General features: G+C 48.2%; 1 protein-coding gene across 7 annotated transcripts in view; it reads right to left on the bottom strand.

Moving 5' to 3' along the window:
* Positions 1 to 206: 206 nt before the first annotated feature.
* SEPTIN6 (septin 6) overlaps positions 207 to 20096 on the bottom strand; it is a 73017-nt gene continuing 53127 nt past the window's right edge. For 3 of the 7 annotated variants that reach the window (XM_060086270.1, XM_060086268.1, XM_060086269.1), the window contains exons 7-11: positions 19098 to 19194; positions 16048 to 16216; positions 13075 to 13207; positions 10418 to 10608; positions 9528 to 9988 (exon numbers count right to left, since the gene is read on the bottom strand). In XM_060086270.1, coding sequence (XP_059942253.1) covers positions 9874 to 9988; positions 10418 to 10608; positions 13075 to 13207; positions 16048 to 16216; positions 19098 to 19194 — 705 coding nt within the window. In that variant the 3' untranslated portion in view covers positions 9528 to 9873. The other 4 variants (XM_060086274.1, XM_060086272.1, XM_060086273.1 and 1 more) reach the window with 4 other exon arrangements.

Raw genomic sequence — 20096 nt, 5'->3', positions numbered from 1 at the left:
CTTCCTGCTCACCTCCACCTCACCCCATGGAAATTTCAAGCCCAGGTGGGGGGAGTAGGCCCAGCAGCCTACCCAGGAAGGTTGCAAACTGGCTGATGGTGCCTCCCTGAGCCCCTCAGTCACCCCCTTTGAAAGGAAGCCACCCACTCCTCCTAAGGCAAACTGCGGTGGGCCCATCACCTAATGATCACACAGCCATTGAGCATTTCATTGAATTTTATTGAAAATTGACATGGACATTAGAAAGGTATCAAGCTAAACAGTGCTGGTTTCGGGATGTTTCTCCTGGCGAATGAAAGCCCCAGAGGGCCAATGACTGGTCACATCTCTGAGCAAAAAGAACAAAGAAAGGAAAAACAGACTCTGGAAAACATGCAAAGAGGCTCTCTCAAGAGACACAGGACAGTGGAATGGCAATGGTTGTAGGGATATATGGGAATGAGCACACTCACATGGTATTTTGATGCAAGTTAAACCAATGAATTCAAGGCAGATTTATCAACATCAAAGCTCTCCCTCCAGATCCCAAGTTGAGCAGAAACTTCTCTCAAAACCCCAAATGGCCTTGGAAGGTTGAATGGAGTCATTTTGCTCTCACTAAGCTTAAACTCCCCTGACTCTCCCTTCTCCACCTGAGTTAGTAGATCCACTTCCCCCACTTGCTGGGGGGTCTGCAGAAGGTCTGTGAATGCTGAAGAAGATAAGAATGTTGCTTGACTTTCTCGTCCATATTCAGAAATGTTTAATAGTGGCCGTAGACAGTCAACCCATTGAACCGGAGAATTGGTGTTTAAAAAGAAAAACAGAAAACTCAAACGAAAACTTGTGAACAGTACTTCCACACCCACAGCTGAGGTCTCCTGCCTCAGTCACTTACACTTGGGTGAGTCGTCCTGCAGTTGTCTCTCTGAGGTTACATTTGGTCCATTCTCCAGCTCGGATGGTTCTTTTCCTGCCTTGTTAGGTTAGGACAAGACACTTCCATTTAAAATACCATGTAAGTCGAGAGAGAGCGTCTTGCCTGGACACAGGGACACAATGAACACTTGTGTGGCGTGTGTGTGTGTGTGTGTATGCACACGCACTTTGGAGGAAGAGGGAATTGGTTTCTGATTTGAGACAATATGGAACCCTAACTCTTCTATAATGGCAGTCTTCTCCTTTAGACTTAGTGCAGCTGCTGAAGACAAGATTAAAAAAAGCTGGAGAGGGAGAGAGAAAGAAAGAAAACATGAAATTAGCTAAAGAAAAAGGATATTCAAAGTAAGACAGGGTGAGGGAAGTGGGCAGTGTGAGGTAGCACAGAGTATACTTGGAGAAGACAGGTGAGAAATGGGGTCACTGATGGACCATCACCACCGGGAAATCTGCTGAGAAGGTTTTAAGAACACCACACACCAGTTAAAAGCTTCTTGTTTTAATTAAAAAGAGAGAAAGAGAGAGAGAGAGAGAGAGAGAGAGAGAGAGAGAGAGAGAGAGAGAGAGAGCACATATTAACAGCCACATGTGAATGCCAAATAATTAAAACAAAAAAAAGTGATCTGTACGGCAGCTAGGAAAAGCAAACTTCTTGGCTTAAGAGACATGAGGGGTGTGTGGGTGTACACGCGGGGATTTTTCAAGAAAACCATTCTATTCCAGTCTCAGTTGCGGTGGGCATGGAGCCGGACACAGACCATTTCTAACGACTGGTTTTGTTTCACCAGAAGTAAACAGAGTACTTAGGGTATTTTTTTAAATAGTAATAACTGTACCACTTAAAAAGCCTTTTCACTGAAGAAGGAAGAAAACCTTTCTGTCTACAGTGAGACAAACTACCCAATAAAATAAGCATTTTAATTCTTTTAATAGCCTTGGTTGACTTTCTAAAGGTCTCATGTTCACTCACAGGGTAGATTTTTACCAAACTTCCTTGATGACAAGGATCATCTAGGGCACCTGTTAAACATCCGCATCCGCACGCCCCATTCCAGACTCCCAGGAAAGCTGAGCAGCTAACAGGTGCCTGTGACTCTTATCGTCAGCAGAAGTGCTCAGTTCAGGAGCTGGCCTAGAGTCTTCTGCTTTGCCTGTCCCTACCCACCCCGTCCTCGAATATTTTCCTACGGGATAAAAACCTCAAAGGCCCTCTAATACTAACTATTCATTTTCTCCGGAACATCAAATGACTTGTCTTTTGTTCATACATGAACACATTGAGTCCATTTGTAAAATGGCTCGGGACTCAGGAGACACTGAACTTAGCCTGGCTTCTGCCATGAAACAGGACTGGGGCGTCTGGCAAGTCCCTTCATTTCTCGGGGCCTCAATTTCCTCTTACAAGAAAGTGGGTCCTATCTGTCTTCTGGACCAAAATGTCTCCCTTCATACAAAATTCCTGCCTAGTCTCTGAAGGTCTCTCAAAGGCTGGGTGGCTCTAATACCTTTTAAAGTTTTCAGAGCTCCTCAAGCCTCAAGTAGTTAATCTGTAAACAAATGCAAATGAGGGAGCCTCCTATTTGTAATGCAAATAATTACAGCGGATGGAGACCGATTCGTTGTTTAAATTTGGGATTCTTGGGAAGCAGCCGTGAAACTGGTCACTGAAACATCAAAGCTGCAAATAAGCAGCCTTTCCCAAGGAGACCGGACAGTCCTAGCTTAGCATCGCCCTGAGCTGAGTACCCAAGCTTTTTTGTTTTTTAAATCTCTGAGCACAGGGTCTCCTAAAATGTTCCACTGTGTGACTTGGATTTTCTCAAGAAACTAGCTTATGCTTTCGCAGCACCACCTTCATACTTGCTTCTGGCCACTCACCAATCAGTGACTCACCAAACAATACATATCAAAACTGCACTCTTGCTTTGCCAACAAGAAAAGATAAAGTGTGTGCATTTGTTTGCTTTTCATTTTTTCTGCTTTTTGCTTCCTGTCATCTATTATTGAAGAGAGAACCCCCCCCTTCCCATTCTCAATACTTCAAAAAGGCCTGAAAATTTCACATAGCCTTGTTTGTGTGTTTTGAAAGAAAGTGACCAAAAAAAAAAACCCCTCAAAAATAAAAAAGAAGAAGGTCATGGTCAGTGCCAGTGGGACTGTGAGGCAGAAATCAAAAGAAGAGGTGGGGCTTGAAGTGGAAGTACATGGCAGGGGCAGGGGACCCAGCGGCCTGGCGCTCCAAAGGAAAGCTGTCAGTTACAATGGGAACCTTGGCTTAAAAGGCTAAATGGAGTCCAGTCCAGCTGTAGCGGGGAATACTATTCAGTACACAGCCATGGATTACTGCAAAGGAAGGGCAGAGAAACGGCGTGTTAGCCACAGATCGTTGCCAGGTCACTCCAGCTCTCACTCTCTCACTGGCCAAACACCAAAGGTCACTGTGCCTCATGGTCCTGACAATGGAGGGCTCTCAACTTCAAAGGGGCTCCCAAAGCCACTATCGGATGGGCCCCATCATACAAATCAGGGCTGGAAGAATTTTAAAATACCAAATCCTTAGACTGGAGACAAACTTAGGGACCTTCCAAGGCACAACGCCTCTTTTCTCCTCTCCAACTGATAGTCTCACCTCTTCTTATTGTGGGGCACGCGCAAAATACAGATTGAAACTCATCATCACATTCACCAAATAGACTGGAAGATTCATCAGAGCGAAACTGAAAACACTGATTCTTTGACCACTCAGTTTAGCAGTTTGTGACAGGGGATGATTATACCTGCTACTGCCCCTGCCTTATTGGGATGGTGTGGCGTCCTAAGGGAAATTACAGAGGAGATGCTGAGACACCTCATAACAATTCCATAAGACACTAGGTTGGTACTAATATTCAGATTTATTCTGTGTTCTGCATCTGTGGGGTACTCAGAATAACAGAGAGGGGAAATTTATGCTACTTTCTTCAGCAGTCGTGCTGTCTGGGAAGGGCTGGCTGTAAGTAAACTCATTCCAGATTTTTAACACAGCTTGAGTGAATCAAAACTGGAAAGGGCTGGGCTGACAGGCCAGAAGGAAAAGGCACCAAATGATTCTCCTTCTGGAACCCTCTGAGAAGAGGCTGCGGCTCTTCTCTTGGGGGCTGAGGGATGGTTGGGGAAGCCAAGTGACTGCGGACTAATGGGGAAAGCCGTGCTGACTGGTGCTCACACAGCCATGGTGGATGCAAATACCTCAGGGGAAGCAGCAGCAGCCAGAGTTGGAACAGGGAAGCTGGTGGTATAGAAGAGCAGGTGGGACCCCTGAACATGTTACAGTCCGGCAAAGATGGAGTGGGGAGTGGCCGGCTGGGGGAGCTGGGAGGGGCACTGGGATGCAGGATGCATCTTTAAACCACGTGACTGATGGCTTCTTGACCAGAGGCCAGACGCCGTCCTCAGACTCTCGGGCTTCTATAAACCTTGGCAGGAAGAGAGGGGGAGGGCATGGGTTCTGTGCCCCCAGACGTGTTAAGGGGGAATTAGAGACAGGGAAGCACAGCTCTGTTGCGCAGGAAAAGGGCGTCTACAGGAAGCCTAAACTGAAAATGAAAACAGAAGTTGGGTTAATGAATGGATGGATTAATGTCAAAAAAAAAAAAAGGTTAGAAGAAAATGTCATGACGACTACTGGATAAATTAGAATATAGCTGTGTTAGATGGTCTTAAGGCCTCATTGCACTGGCTTCTGGGAACATGCTTTCTCTCTCATTCACCCACACACCTCTGAGTGGCGACCACAGTGGCATTAGCTAGCAAAACAATTATCAACAGCCACAAGAATACTTCTCTCTTCTTAATTACTAGGTCCTGACTAGTGCCCCCCACCCAGATACCTTGTAGAGGAATACCTTTAGCAAATCTCCAGGTGGCCTCAGGCCACAGCACAGCGCACCAGGCTCTCAGCCACTGAGTGCCTCGCCCCATAGGGAAAGCAGTGGAGGTAGAGGTTTCACCTTCGGCGAGTCCCAGTCCACTACCTGGTACCCCTGGGGCAAGATCTGTTCGAGAAGTGTCTGGGGGCAGTAACTGGGCTCTGCACTAGGGTCCGACCACAGTCACCTGAAAACCTGAACTATGGAAATCCGTTATTGGTTTGTGTTCACACTGCACTTTGAACTTTCTCCCATTTAAACTTCATCCTTGTGACGCAAGTTTGACATATGAGGAGGCTGAGAAACACGGTGAGGCCAACTGACTTGCCTGAGGTCACAGAGAAAGAGTCACAACCAAGAGGCGCAGAGCCCGAATCCCTCGGCTGCTTGACCAAGACTCTTTCCTTCGCGCCACAGTGTCCCTGAGAACTCCTTGCCTGTGGATCTAAGCCCCTGGTTATTTTTTACCTGAACACATTTATCTCATTAAATAAAGATATTGGGGAGGGACAGTTAAAAGCATATGCTGAGTATGTTTGTACAGTCACTTCCTCAGCGTGAATACATCCACACCTACACACACACTCACTCACACACACACACACTCATGTGAATGGCAGTTTATACCAGGAACCAGGAGTTTTGCATTCTTGTTCCTCACTATGTGAGCCTTGGCAAGTCTCTTAAATTCCCCACTCCTCCATTTGTTCATCTTGTCAACTGAAGATTAGCCCTTCCTCCTCTACCTCACGGGACTGTTGTAATGTGAAAATGAGGTACCATACGGAAAAACACTTCGAATAGTATGAAAATGTAATACAAATGCTCAGCTCTATTCTTCTTCTTTGTCTACTTCCTAGGGGAAGGGAAACCTATAGAACACTGCAACGGCCTATGTCCTGGGCTGCATGGGAAGGCTGAAATATTTTGTTATGTGTGTACCGTCCATGCACTGGGCACCCCCAACCAAGGGTCAAGGGGCCAGCAACCACTGAGACACAGCACCTGCAACTGTGTGCCGGTCACAGAGGGAGGATTTCTCTTGCAATTGCAGGCAGCTGCCAGCTGCCTCAAGCCATTTCAAAACCAGCAAGGGGGCTTCCCTGGTGGCGCAGTGGTTGAGAGTCCGCCTGCCAATGCAGGGGACACGGGTTCGTGCCCCAGTCCGGGAAGATCCCACATGCTGCGGAGCAGCTGGGCCTGTGAGCCATGGCCGCTGAGCCTGCGCGTCCGGAGCCTGTGCTCCGCAATGGGAGAGGCCACAACAGTGAGAGGCCCACATACCGCAAAAAAAAAAAAAAAAAAAAAAAAAAACAGCAAGGAACAGTAAGCCTCACTCGGCCTGCACTCTAGTTAATGAGGGGTGGCCTTTGTGATCCACACCTGAAATGAGGGCTTTGGGGAATGGACGGGTTGCCTTTGCTGCTTTCAGACCCCAGGGAGCCAAGGCCTCCTTCCCCTATTTGGTTAGGAACTGCTTTTGTGGTGTGCTGGTAAGCATGCCAGAAAAAGCCAACCTACTCCGGGTCGGGGTTGGCTGTTCCCACTGTTTGCCAATTGCCTCTCACTTGTAAAGTATGGCTTTAAATAATTATAGTTTTGCCAGGATTCATTTTAGTAATGGCCATTACCAATGATTTACTCAGGGAAAGTTGAAGCAAATTGTGTCAAAGAGCGTTAATTTGGGTTTCATTAAGTGAAATCTAACTGAACAGGATGCAACTTTCCTGTTGTCCTCTTTGAAAATGGGGGTGGGGGGCAAAGAAAATACACATGAACTGAGTGTCAGCCTCTGTGCTGGGCACTGGGACTGCAGCCATGGACAGACGCTCTCGGAATTGTGAGTCTTCCTAGGTGGAAACCTGCTGTTTCATTCAAGTCAACTAACAGGGCTCCAAGACTTGCCTTTAAGCCAGACAATAAATCATTTCATTGTTCTTTTCGGGTTGTTTCCTTTGGCCCAATTTCATGGGCCTTATGTTTCAGAAGCCTCTATGGACTTCCTCTTCGGGATTTGCTTGAAAGTAGGATGTTTTGCCAGCTGCCCAAAGTCCCAAGTGCAGTAGCCACAGCAATTAGTTTGGTGACTAACAGCAGGCTCTCCATTTAAATTATAAATTCCATGGGTGAGTGGGGAGAAGTCTTCTCAATATTTTATAGTTCCCGATCCAAACAAACCAAATGTAAAAGGCATTTGAGACAACCGGGGTATTCTGAACACCGACTAGAAATTTTATGTGAACGAACTGTTAATTTTGGGGGTGTGATAATGGTGGCGTTGTCGTTATTTATTTATTTTTTTAAGAGTCATGAGCTCTTCGAGATACGTGCTGAAGTATTTACAAATGAAATGATATGGGTTTTGCTTTGCAGTAATCCAGCTGGTTTGGAGCAGTAGATAAGACAGGATTGGCATATGTTGACAGTTGTTTGGGGGCTGTGTTTTGGGTACATGGGGCTGCATTGTACTGTCCTCTCTCTTCTTTCGTTCCTGTTTGAAAGTTTCTATGGTAAAGTTTAACAATGGTAATAAGACTAATTATGTTAGAGTTAAAATATTTATGTTCCTCCCCACTCACTACCTGAGTCTAGTTAAAAAGATAGAAGCAGCTTAATCATCGCTATAACCAACGTATAAACTATGTGATGCCAGAGGCTGCTTTATTCACTCCTGCAGACACAACACCTAGCCCTGAGGAATCCATCTTACCAACGGTTATCTGCTTACCTACTTATCAAAGGTGTTCATGAAGCTGGTACTTGTAGAATTAAATATTCTATAATATCTGAGAACCTTCATTTTCTTCCACTTTTATTATAGTTTTGGGGGCCAAACGAAATTAGAGAACTTGAACCCCTCAGGTAAGAAACAGCCACCAGAGGGAAACAGAGAAGCAAGTTTCCGTTGGCTCAAAACATTCCCAAACCTGGGCGCCAAGGCTGACCGTGACGTTGCAGGACAGGGCTTGTGAACTCAACAGTTCCCCTCGTCACAGCAGTTTAGTTAATTTTGAAAGTAATGATGAAGGCGCCTTTAGAAAAAAAAAAGGGCCAAAATTGAAACTTCAAATATTGATCACAGGATCTACCTATGCTACCTAGCTGTTCTAGCAGCAAAAGTCTGAAAACACCCCACTTTTAATCAGGAAGGCAAACATTCCCACATGTATACTTGAAATCACACCAGCCTATTTCTTCATATTATAAGTCACAAGAGAATACCAGCTAGAACAGTGAAGCAGCTTCTTTGATATTAGGTATGTGTGTTGGGCAGGGGGTGGGATTTGGGGAGATGTGTTCTAGAAGCCACTGCCAGTTCTATTTAGAGTTAATAAAGCTTACCGGGGCCCTGGGTCTCATGCAGCATGCAGCAAACAGCAGAGTTAACTGTAAAACAGTAAAAGCTGATGAAGATGGAGTGAGCTTGGGGAGAAATCAAATATTATGAATCAAACATAATATTATGTTGACACAAACAATGAAGAGTTAGAGGTCAAAGGAGATTATGAGGAGTGGGGAGGGGAAGAAGGGAGGGTGTGCTGGTAGGGACCCCCGAAACACCGGTACTCTTTCTTAACCTCTTTAAGGGCAGCCAAAGGAAGTTCTCAGTATGTGACTCTATTAGATCCAATCACCATCTCTCAAGAAGAAATGCTTCTACCCCTACTTCCGCCCTCACCCCCCACCCCCCCATCATCACCACGGGACAAGAGTGACACAGGTCTAATGATGGGTCTTCCAGAGGCTAGCCAACATGTTCAGGGAATTACATAAAAAGCCCACACCTGGGGCCACTTATATATCTGGAAATATGGAAGAGGACAGGCTGTTTTGTCAGGCTCTCTTGTTAATAGGAGATGCCTCGTGCCCGTGAGGTTTTCACTCATCTCAAAATTGGAAAAGGGTGCCATCACCAACTCCAAATATTCCTGGAGACTGGAGAGACATGTCTCCCTATATGGGGTCCTCTGCCTGGGGGTGGGGTGGCAGTCAGTTAATTGAGGGCAACGAGGAGAAAGCCTGGTCTGGGAGGAACTTCCACTGAACAGCTCAATAGAGAGTATTTATAGTTGAGTGCCAGTGGGGTCCCAACAAATGAATCTCCTAATTCCTGACAGCAGGCTGTGAAACTGCCCCAGGGACTGAGTTAACAAACACCACAGGACTATGAAGGCAGCAGGTTAGAGCCGGAAGACAAATTTAGACTTTTGTGATCTTAAAAATAGGAATCCATTCCTGCGGGTGCAACTAACACAAGTCAGTTAATATACAGTGCATCCAAAGAGGCTTTTTTCGGGCTACTTGAACTTTGTCTATCAGGTAATACCACAAAAAGTTAGTCTGTGACTTTGACATAGAGTGTGACTCAGTAACAAAAAATCTCTGGACTAATTGGTGAAAATACCCAAATTACACTTTTGAAAAAAGAATATTCAGACGGCAAAACTGAGTGCCTTTAAATATAAGATATTTTACTGTTATATTTTATTGTTGGTGAAATGTTATACTGTTTTATCCTGAAGTGATAAGCCAGGCACAGAGGAAAGGATGTTTCCGCCTTCTGGCAAATATCCAATAGTTGAGTCCAGCAACAAGTGGCTAAGAACAGAAGGCAATGACCAGGGACATGTTTCAGATCCTCGGGCCGCTTTAGTAAGGACACTGCTTGACACTGCAAATGAGGGCTCCTCCAGTCACACTGCACAAACAACTAGAGCGCAAGGGACCCCCGGATGTTTTCCTGGTGTTGTACAGGTCCCGTCGGAAATGCTTTTCTCTTCTCTGGTTCTGGGATAAGGGATGGATAACTTCAGCAAGCAAGGCCTGGGCCTGGGTCAGGGATACTGACCCACATGGTAACCAAGAGCTCATGCTATCCTGCCTCACCAAACGCCAGGGGAGACAGATGGATTGCACAGTCATCCCCGGGGTGGAGGGTGGTGCTCGCGGAGAATACTAGCATCTGAGGGTTCCCCACCAAGTCCCCGGTACCCCAGGCTGGGAACAACCAAGAAGCCAAGAAGGAAGGACGGGAAGGGGTGAGAAATCAGGACCAGGTTGCAGCCTTCAGCAGCAGCACTTGAACTCTGTTGGCCGCAGCCGTGAGAACTGAGGTGGGGGCGAGGGGGACTCCAGGCATGGAGAGGTGAACCACCTTAGACCTAGGACAAGCGAGCAGAGGCCTGTGAGCTGGATCGGCTCCAACCTCCCGGGGGAAAGAGGGTGCCCAGAGGCTCCTGCTACCCTCTCTCTGCGCTTCTTTCTGTTCATCTCTCTCCTGTAACTTTGCAGCTTCTCGTTGTTTCCTCCCTTCTTCTTTCTCCTGTCTCACATTCCTTTTGCTTTTCCTCCCCCTTTCCCTCCCTCTCCTCCTACCTTGAGTTTGCAGGGTTTTCCCAAGCAGGCCGAGCAGAGGGGCTGGGCCTCTGGGGCCACACACCGTCCTCCCCTACTCTCAGCTCCCCAAACTCAGGGAATCCGAAGGTCCAGTGGGGACACCGAGATCAGCCCACAGCTGGCCTCGGTCACCGCCCTGAGGGGATGAGCAGGAGGGGAGAGAGGCCCTCGCCCCAGAGCAGCCCACTACTTACTTCTTCTTCTCTTTGTCTCTTTTCAGAGTCTGTGAGCCTCCAGCCTGGGAGCCCTGGGACTGGAGCAGCTCGGCTGCAGTCTTTCTCTGTTTGAAAGCGTTCACTTCATCGTCCAGGGATTTCTTCTTATCCTCCAGCTTCTTCTTCTCGTCCTGGTGTAGTTTCTTCAGACGGTCAAACTTCTCATGCAGCTGGCAGGGAAGCACAGGGAGTTTGGGGAGACCCCCTGTGAGCAGATCCCAGCTGAGCCCCGGGGTGGGGTGGGGTGGGGTAGGGACGGGCAGGCTTGCGACCCTCAGGACCCTGGGACCTGACGAGACATTTCTGCCAGGGACGGCTCTGATGGCACCAAAGGGCACCATGTTCTGGATAGTTCCCTTCTGCCATTTTACCTCTGTGTTTCTGCTGCGGAATATGGTCAGGGAACCGTGCATTCTGCTTAATCAAGCATTTTATTTAAAAGAGTCCCCATAGTTACTACATATGGATAAAAATAACATCAGTGATAATATAGAACGTTTATTGAGTGCTTATTATAGGCCAGGCACTGACTTTTATAAGCACTTTGTATGTATTAACTCATTTAATCATCACAACAACCCTATGGGGTAGATTCTGTTATTGTCTGCATTTTATAAGGAAATAGAAGGTATGAGAAGTTAAGGAATTTGCCCAAGGTCAACTCATTCTATCTATCTATCTATCTATTTATTTGTGGCTGCATTGGGTCTTCCTTGCTGCGTGCAGGCTTTCTCTAGTTGCTTCTCATTGCGGTGGCTTCTCTTGCTGCGGAGCACGGGCTCTAGGTGCGTGGGCTCAGTAGTTGTGGCTCGCAGGCTGTAGAGCACAGGCTCAGTAGTTGTGGCACACAGGCTTAGTTACTCTGTGGCATGTGGGATCTTCCCAGACCAAGGACTGAACCTGTGTCCCCTGCCCTGCACCGGCAGGCAGATTCTTAACCACTGCGCCACCAGGGAAGTCCTTCAACTCACTCTTTAGATGATTATATAAGGACATCTCTCTCAATATGAAAGGGGCCCCTGCCTTTTCTTATTCCCTCCCATCAGGGAGATCATGGGGAGTTGCAGAGAAAATTTCAGCAGTGCTGAAGCTGGTCAAAGAAAAGACTTGTTCTTGGACATGGAAGGAGATAAAAGAATTTTAGAAAATGGGATGAGTGCGGAAACCTCAGCTTTGATCAAGGGGAGGCTTAACTAGCCCTGAAAAGAGCCAGAGACCCAAAGGAGAAGAGCAAGAATATTCTGGCATGCCACTGTGATAAGTGGATCAGAGAGCTAGGGGTGTAGGTGGTAACAAACTAGAATGTGATAAACTACCCTGAATAGTAAGAGCAGCCCAAGCATCATTTCACTTTCTTTTGAGGATTCAGGAGGGAATAGAGGGTTCAGGGTTCCGCAGCACTCACAGTACACCGTGAAGGAGGTCAGGTGTCCTACAGGTATCTGGGACTGTCACTGAGTAAGGGGTGGTGGATGACAGACCTGCTGTGTAAACCAGCTTTTGCTAGTCACTTGGGGTAGGCTGGTGGTGGAAGCTCTGCTGATTAGTTGCTTTCACCTGGCTTTTGTTCACTGGCCTTTCATTCATTTTCTTTATCGTTGAGATCCCCTCACCTGTCTTCCTAAAAGTACTGGGTTTTATTTTTCTCTTGAAAAGTGAAACTGAAATGAAGTCAATTCTCTTGCCATGGGCTTTGGCAATAACACCGGACCACAGATTAAAAGAGGAAGAGACTTGGGAAGTAATTAAGTGCTTCCTTTCTTTATGAGCTGAAGCAGTTGCTGACATGACCAAAACTGTGGCTGAGGCCAATTAATCTGGCAGCAGTAGGGGAGCCGGTAGTGGGACCTTGGTGGCAAGGCAATGGTTAGAGGGCTAAATGCACTCTATTCTATTAGTCACGGCTTAAGTAATGAAAACTCCAGATAGACCATCAAGCCTTAGTTTAAAAACTTGCTAGAGCCGCACAAATGTTTCCTTAACGCTAGCATGAAATGGAATAGAATATTCAAGTGGATGGGGAAATGCTGCAGCTGTCACTGGTTTAGGATTCAGCAAGGTACCTAGGACTCCCTGGGACCATCTTTCCTCATGGCCCTCAGGACAAGCAGGATGGAGCAGGACTGCGAAGAAAGTGATCAACTGTCCCTACTGGGCTCCGAACTCCCAGAAAGGGGGGAGGGTGGAAATATCAGCCCGCCCCTGACCTCGAGGGGCTAGGTCAGGTCTTGACTCTTGAGTGGCGCTGCCCAATAGAACTTTCTGTGGCATGAGGGTTGAGCATTTGAAATGTGGCTAATGCAACTTATAAACTGAATTTTAAACTGTACTTAATTTCAATTCATTTAAATTTAAATGGTTACATGGGCTAGCAGCTACCATATGGGACAGTGCGGCTCTAGTGAACTAAGTAACAGAGAATGAGAAAACATCCCGGCCTTGGGGAATGAGGGATGGAGAAGACACAGATCTCACAGCCTCCTCTGTGCCTGCCAAGGCACGGTGACAGATGCTGTGCCCCATTCCTGCCCAGAGGCTGCAAGACTCCCCCAGCTGCTCTCTTGGGGCAGAAAGCCCTGTCTTGCCCAAGTTCAGCCTCCTTTTCCTTCCCACCTGGCACGCAGGCTCACATTTACCTCTTTTTCTGCCTCTTTAAGTTCAGCTTCTTTCTCTTTGACTCTCTGGACGAACATCTGTCTCATCTCCTCTTCTTTTTTCTGGAGCTCCCCTAGGAACTCATTCCTTTTGGCCTCATACGTCTCCTGTAAACTGCGAACATGGTCAGGTTAATTCCCCTGCCTTTGGAATGGCTCCTGTTCACTGAAAACTGGCCCCAGTGATCCTCCCTGGGTTCTCCCACCCTCTCTTCCTCAATTCTCTGGGACGTGCAAAAGCAGAAGCACAAAGCTGTGGGCACCTGGATTGGCACGTGACAGCAGGGTCACAGGGTGCTGCGGGGTTATGGGGCCACCCTGGTGAACCTGAGAGATAGTGACTTAGAACATCTGCTTCTATACCCTGATTTACAGATAAAGAAAGAGGCCCAGAGAGGTGAGGTGACTCGCTCAAGATCACACAGCTAGTTAGAGGCAGAGCTGAGACCGGAAGCTGGGTTTCGTCTCATAATCTAGGTCCTTCCACCTGCACTATGCTGCCAGGTCCTGGCTCTGAAACTGATCCCATTGATGAATGATTTGAACGATTTCAACAAACACTTGATGAGACTCCACCATGTGCTGGACACAGAAATAAGTGATACTATGCTAGTCACTCAATATCTAGAGCCAACAGCCACTGTGCCTGCCAAGGAACTCACAGTCTAGTGGGAGATGCCTGGGTTAAGTCTCCCTGCCCCCGGCCTGGACTTAGTTTTAAAGAAATAGGAGTTAGCCTGGTGAAGAGGAAGAGGATGTGTGCTCCGAAGAGGGCAGCCTGTGGAAGGGCACATGTGGAGAAGGAATGGCACACCTGGCTGGAGTAGTGGGAGACGAGGCTCCTGAGTGTGGCAGAAGAGAGCAGGCATTGGATGCCATGTTAAGACTTAGATGTTTCAAGCAGGGCTGACTTGATCCATCTTGAAAATGGGAAAGACCACTCTGGGCATTGTGTGAAGGACGGACTTTCTAACAATCCAAGTAAGAAATGACAGGATCTTAACGTCAAGGGCTGGGAAGGAATGTGGGAATGGGAGACAAGTGAGGGAAGCAGAACTCCCAGGACTTGGGAGGAGTCAAAGATGATTCTGGTTTTTCGACTTGGGCAACCGGATGGATGGTGGTGCCATGTACTATGACCCGGAACACTGGAGGAGTACGTTTAAGGAGATGAATTAAATTTGAGACAGCTTGAGTTTCAGGTACATCCTCTATGGGACAGCCAAGTGAAAATATCCAGTAAGCAGTGGGATCACTGGGTTTGGAGCTCAAAAGTAAGATGTTAGCTTGGGAGTAATCTATTTCTAGGTGGTAATTAGGGCTGTGAGAGTAGAAAGAACCAGCTGCAAAGGACACAGAGAGTGAAAGGAGCAGAGGCCATCAGAAAGAACAGGGAAAGGAGGAAGCTGAACAAAATGAACCTGCCAATGAAGCTCTGAAGGAGTAGTAGCGCGCGAGAGGACTGAAACCAGCCGGACCAGTGCTAGAAAAGCCAACGGCAGAGAGAATTTCGGAAAGGAGGCAGAGGGGACGAGTATCAAATGCTATGTTGAGATTAAAAAAAGATGGGACTCAGAGGCCACAGTGGAATTGGCAGTGAGTATGTGACTGCTGACCTTGGAGAGAGGCGTCTGCTTTCAGTGGTGCAGTGGAGGCAGAAGCCAGTAAATACAGAACAATTCTTTCTCCTTCCCATCAGAGCCGAACTCCTTGACAGGGCGGAGGCTGGTGACGAGGAGCAGGGTGAGGGAGAGTTTCTTTAGGATGAGAATGTCTGCCTGCAACATGGAAAGGAGCCAGCAGAGAAAACGTGCAGAGGGCAAAGACGCGGGAAACAGAGGTAGTCAGGATGGAGCCGACCTAGGAGGGGAGGGGACTAGACGACACCTCTTCCCCCGCAGGTGCAGATTAAAGCTGTCGGAAGGGAAGGAGGGAGAAAGCAAAGGCAACGCCCACCAGAAAGACCAGCATGTTTTCCTCTAACTCCAGGGGCTCCGGCAGCCCCTGTCCATGAAAGGGGTGTTCACTGGCCCCTCCAGAACCAGGCATCCCCAAAGGAATGGCTATGCCCTGCCCCCAGGTTGGCTTTCTGCTGTGAACAGGTACTGTGGGATCTCAGAGGCCATTTGAAGGCCATCTTACCCGACAAGCATCCCCCTTACTTGCTTATCGAGGCCTGACAGTTCCTGAAAGGGGACCTGAGTTCCAATAAAGGACACCACATGGTAATTTACAATGTGGGGCTCACGTCACACATCATGCGTCCAGATCAAACACTTAAAACATATAGCTCCCATCAGCATAGTTATTTGAAAGCATTTGAAGCAATGTTTTCAAAAACATTCCTCTTCTCTGAAAGCATCTTAGATTCTGATTTGAAATGTCAATGATTATTAACATCCTGTGGTCGAAACAAAACTTGCCCTTGAACAAACACTAAGGACAGCGAATAAAGAGCCGGAAGTTCATCAACACTTGTGCGATGAGTGCTGCCTGGTCCCATCTGGTTTTGATAACGGGGAGGGGGCTAAGGAACAGACTGGCAACCCGACAGAGCAGAAAGAGCCTGATGTAGAAAGTAGGGCAGTGACCAGACACAAACTGCCACGTGGAGGAACAAGGCCTGGGCTCAGGGCTCGCAGCTGCCGTGTGAATGCTTGTGGCGGCAAGACAATCGGCCTTGCCCATCCCCTGGCCTCCTCCCTGCCCCCACCCTTATAAGCAGGACAGTAATGCTTACCAAGCCCGTCCTGCCACAGCTCCCCTGGCAGGTGTGCCGAGGCAGAGAAGGGACGGGCAAGTGGAAGTGACGAGCGACTTAGCCCTGTGGCTCCAGGTCTGGGCACCCGTGTCTCACCTCCCCTGTGAATTCTCCAGGGCAAGGCTTCCCCACCGCCGCCCCCGCCCCCATCGTGTGCGCTGAGCTGAGCTGGGCCGGGCTGGTGGGAGAGGTACCTGAAGGGTTTGCTGTCGGGGTCGGTGTCCTTAAAGCCCATCTCCTCCAGCTTACAGCGGCGGTACAGCTCATAGTGCCGGCTGTGGGTCTGCTCCCGGAGGTCCTCCATGTTGATCCGGATCAGCATCTCCCGCAGCTTCACAAAGTCGCAGTGGGCTTCATTTTCAACTGCATAGCAGCGGTTGGGGTATTGGAAAGGAAGGTCACAAGAAGCGGAAATGGACAAAACGAGACGGGAAATGTCTAACAGTGACATCGCCTTTCAATCTGTGTATATAGAGCTCGCAATTTTGCCTCCTAATTGGCTTTTCTACTAAAAAGGCAAAGGAAAAGTTACAAGAATGACACTCATGGAAAACTGCAATACCATAAAAATATCTAAGAAGACATTCACTAGCACCTCAACCCAAATTCACCCATCAGACATTCACAGAAACGTTCGCTCTGCACCACTTTAGGACGATGGCAAATGCACATTCAACCATCCACCTGATAAATACTTGCAGAATTTCTGTTCCCAGGATTGTGTGAGGCACTGGAAATTCAAAAACATGGAGTCTTGCCCATAGGAGCTTCCAGTTTAGTGGAAGAACATAATACAATGCAAAAATTACCAACATGGAGGTATATAGCCAAGGTGCAACAAAAGCCCAGAAAAGCCTGGGGGCCTGAGAACTCCAGGGTGAGTGAAGGCTTCAACAAAGAGATGACAGACCCCCTAAGATGACTCTTGAAGGAAGGCTAGGAATTAATCAGGCAGATAAGGGACTCATCCTTGCAAGATCTCAATGAGGTTAGGCAAGGTTACACAACTAGAAGTCGCAGGGTTAGGATTGCAATCCAGGTCCTCTAAAGGAGAGACAAAGGCTATGACCAGGTGCCAAAGTCCAAAGAATAAAGGGGAAGAACTAGGACATCAATAGATGACAGTGACAAGGAGGGATGTGGACCACAGGTGTGGCCCATCTGGATGGTAGAAGCTTCAAAGGAGGTGTTTTTAGAGGGTGGATAATGGCCTGATGGCAGCAATGATGACCAGGACAGAGTGGGCCCCACTTTCCAGCCTGAGTGAACAAGCCCCCTCCTCAAAAGAGTGTGGCAAAGGTCTGCGTTTGGGGCAGTGGCCAAGAAGGACAGAGGTGTGGACCCGATCCCAGCAAAGGGTCTTCGGGTCATGAGCAGTGCTCTGGCACGTGTCTCCGGGCATGGCTCCACCTTGCTGGAATGGGGAGATGTGGCCTGACCACATTGGGACAGTAGCATCTGAGATGATGAACAGGCACAGTCACCCCAGATTCTGTGTCACGGGTCTGGCAGAAGGTCATGGGGACAGGGAGGGAGACGGGGATGACAGGGTGGGGCAGGGTTGCAGCAGATTGCATTGCGGTCATCAGAGCAATCTTTCCAAAGCCCAAATCAGCTCACATAACCCCTTTGCCTAAGACATATTGCGTCTGGGAGAAAGCCCCTCACTGTCATAGAACGTATCAGCATAAGTCAGGCAACTCCTCAGGACAATCTCCTCTTCCATCCCTGGAGAGTGGCCCCTGATGGCCGGTCACAAGGAGTGACTCCAAGGCCCTGCAAGGCCCAGACAATGCATGGCTTCTCTCACTCAAACAGAACCCCGAACTCCGACTTACAAGAAACACTTGGAAAAGCCCCTTTGTCGGTTGGGTGTGGGGTGGTCTGAATCGGAGTATGTCATTAGGACCACGTCTGCTAGCTTCTCCTCATTTCACCTCAGGTTCCTGTCTCTCAGACTCGAAAATTCACTCCCAGGGTGGGACTGTTGGTCCAGAAAGCATTTGCAAATGTTCTGGGAGGGGCATCCCCAGCCCCAAATGGTAGAGGAGACCAAAACCTAGCATGGTTCTGATGACCAGCGTTGTCCTTACCCACGGAAAAGCCAGCTATCGCCGGAGGGTGTCTGGCGTGCCCCAGAGCCTGCCAGCCTTTGATGTGATGTGGACAACTTCCCACCAGTTTCTGGTTGTTTGCTCAGTGGCCGGAATGAGTTTACAGTAAACCAGCCACCCTCTCACACATGGTGCCCCTGCCGTCTGCCACCCAGCATATGGCTGGAGACTCGGAGGACCAGACACCTCGTACACCCATGGCAATGTCCTGGGCCTTATCCACTGAACTGACTAGTACCAAAGGTAACTTACTTAATATGTGTCAGGCAGACCACAAAAGGAGATTTCCTGAGCCCGTAGGCAGTATGTCTGTTTTTAATTTGCAAAATAATCATAATACAAAAGAGTGCTTGAAATGTACAATTTAAAGGTTTAAAAAAAAAAAAAAGAACACCGATGTATCCACGGCCCAGGTGAAACATTACCAGTGCCCTAGAAGTCCCTTTGAGTCCCTGATCTCATGCCTCTCCTTCCCTGCAACAGACTTAACCACTAGCCTGAGTTGGGGATTTATCCTTCCTTTGTTTTTCTTTATAGTTTTACCACTTATGCATGAATTCCTAAAGTTTAGTTTTATCTACTTTTGGAATCTATATAAGTGGAATCATACAGCCTGTCTTCTTCTATGATTTACTTAGCTCAACATTATGTTTCTGAGATGCATTGCTGTAGATGTAACTAAAGTCCATCCATTTTCGTTGCTGAATAATATTGCATTATTTGAACATTCCACAATTCTCCCAATTTATTTTTAATGGCTATCTGGCTTGTTTCTAATTATTTGCTATTATGAACAATGCCGCTGTGGACATTGTTCTCTGTCTCCTGGTACACTCAGGCGAGTACACATGCTTTCTCACACACTCCTTCCTACCTTACTCCAAGTACATTTATTTTTGTTTTAAGAATGCTTTCTCCATTACAGACAAAGAGAGCCTGCTCACCGCAGAGAATCCAGGTATGGAGCCAGAGTTTGCCTGCTGGCAACACCTATGGATGTTTGAGGCCCAAGCTGAATGAGTAGAGACTGGGGACAAGTTAGGGACTGGTCACACAGGGGCTGAGGACAAACAAAGAGACAGACAGAAGGGGATCCCTGAGCACAGCCCCTCTCCTGGAGATTCACTCACCCTGCACCGTGCCCCAGGGATACTGCCGTGCCTTCATCATCCTGTCCCCTATCTTCAGTTCTTCTGTGCTGCCAATGACAGCAAACGGCAGGTGGGCCTGGAACAGGAGGCAGACAAAAGCTCTGAACTCCGGGGAAAGGCACTGAGCGACCCCCAGTTCAGCTGCTGGTCATCGCCGGGGCCTCGGCGCTCCAGCTGCAGTGTCCCTCACTGTCGCCGTTATCAAGAGACCTTTCTTAAGCTCCCGGGCTGTGTAGGGAGAATAGGCCTAGTCCAAGCTTCTGCTGTTCAGAAATTCACAATTGAAGGACATGGCCGAGTGAGCAGGGAACAACGACAGTAAATAAGCAGAATAATAAGCAGATACACAGATTAGCCAACTAGTCAGCCTTCACAGTTGCCAAGGGGAAGAGCCTTTGGAGCGCAGGTGAGTGGGATGAGGGGGGCTGTGTGTGGAGAGAGACTAAAGGAGAACCAAGGGGCTGGGATGACTGCCCCCCCTTCCTGGAGCGTGACAGCACCGAGAATAGGCACATACAGAGACCACACTGCTGACTGAGATGGACGCTCCTGGTTCTCATCCTTCCCTAGAGCAAGAGCTCGCATTGAACTCTTGAGCCTAGAAGTCAAGTCCCCAAGTATTTACCCACGTGCCCATCCCTGTGCGGGGTTCTGTGTCAGGGGCTGTAAGGGAAACCAAAGGAGTAGAAGACACACTCTCTCACCCTCGGGGAGCTTACACTCTGGTTGGGGAAGACTGAACTACATACCCAAAATCACATAAGAGAGAATATGCCCAAGGGCTCAAGTGTATGGTCTGGTGCCCTGCACACAATAGGTGCTTAATAAATACTCCTTGAATGGCAGTGGCACGACCACAGAAATAGCAGAGGAAAGAAAAGTACAAATGCTTGCAGGGGAGGGGGGTAATGAGGTGCAAGGCCCGGAGAAGAGGCAGCCGCCCCCATCTGGTAGCGTGGGACCTGGGACACCGGCACT

The sequence above is a fragment of the Mesoplodon densirostris genome, chromosome X (genome assembly GCF_025265405.1).
Source record: "Mesoplodon densirostris isolate mMesDen1 chromosome X, mMesDen1 primary haplotype, whole genome shotgun sequence".
In the NCBI taxonomy this organism is placed as follows: domain Eukaryota; kingdom Metazoa; phylum Chordata; class Mammalia; order Artiodactyla; family Ziphiidae; genus Mesoplodon; species Mesoplodon densirostris.
The sequence above is the reverse complement of the archived record's forward strand: the minus strand, read 5'-3'. Positions and strand labels throughout refer to the sequence as shown.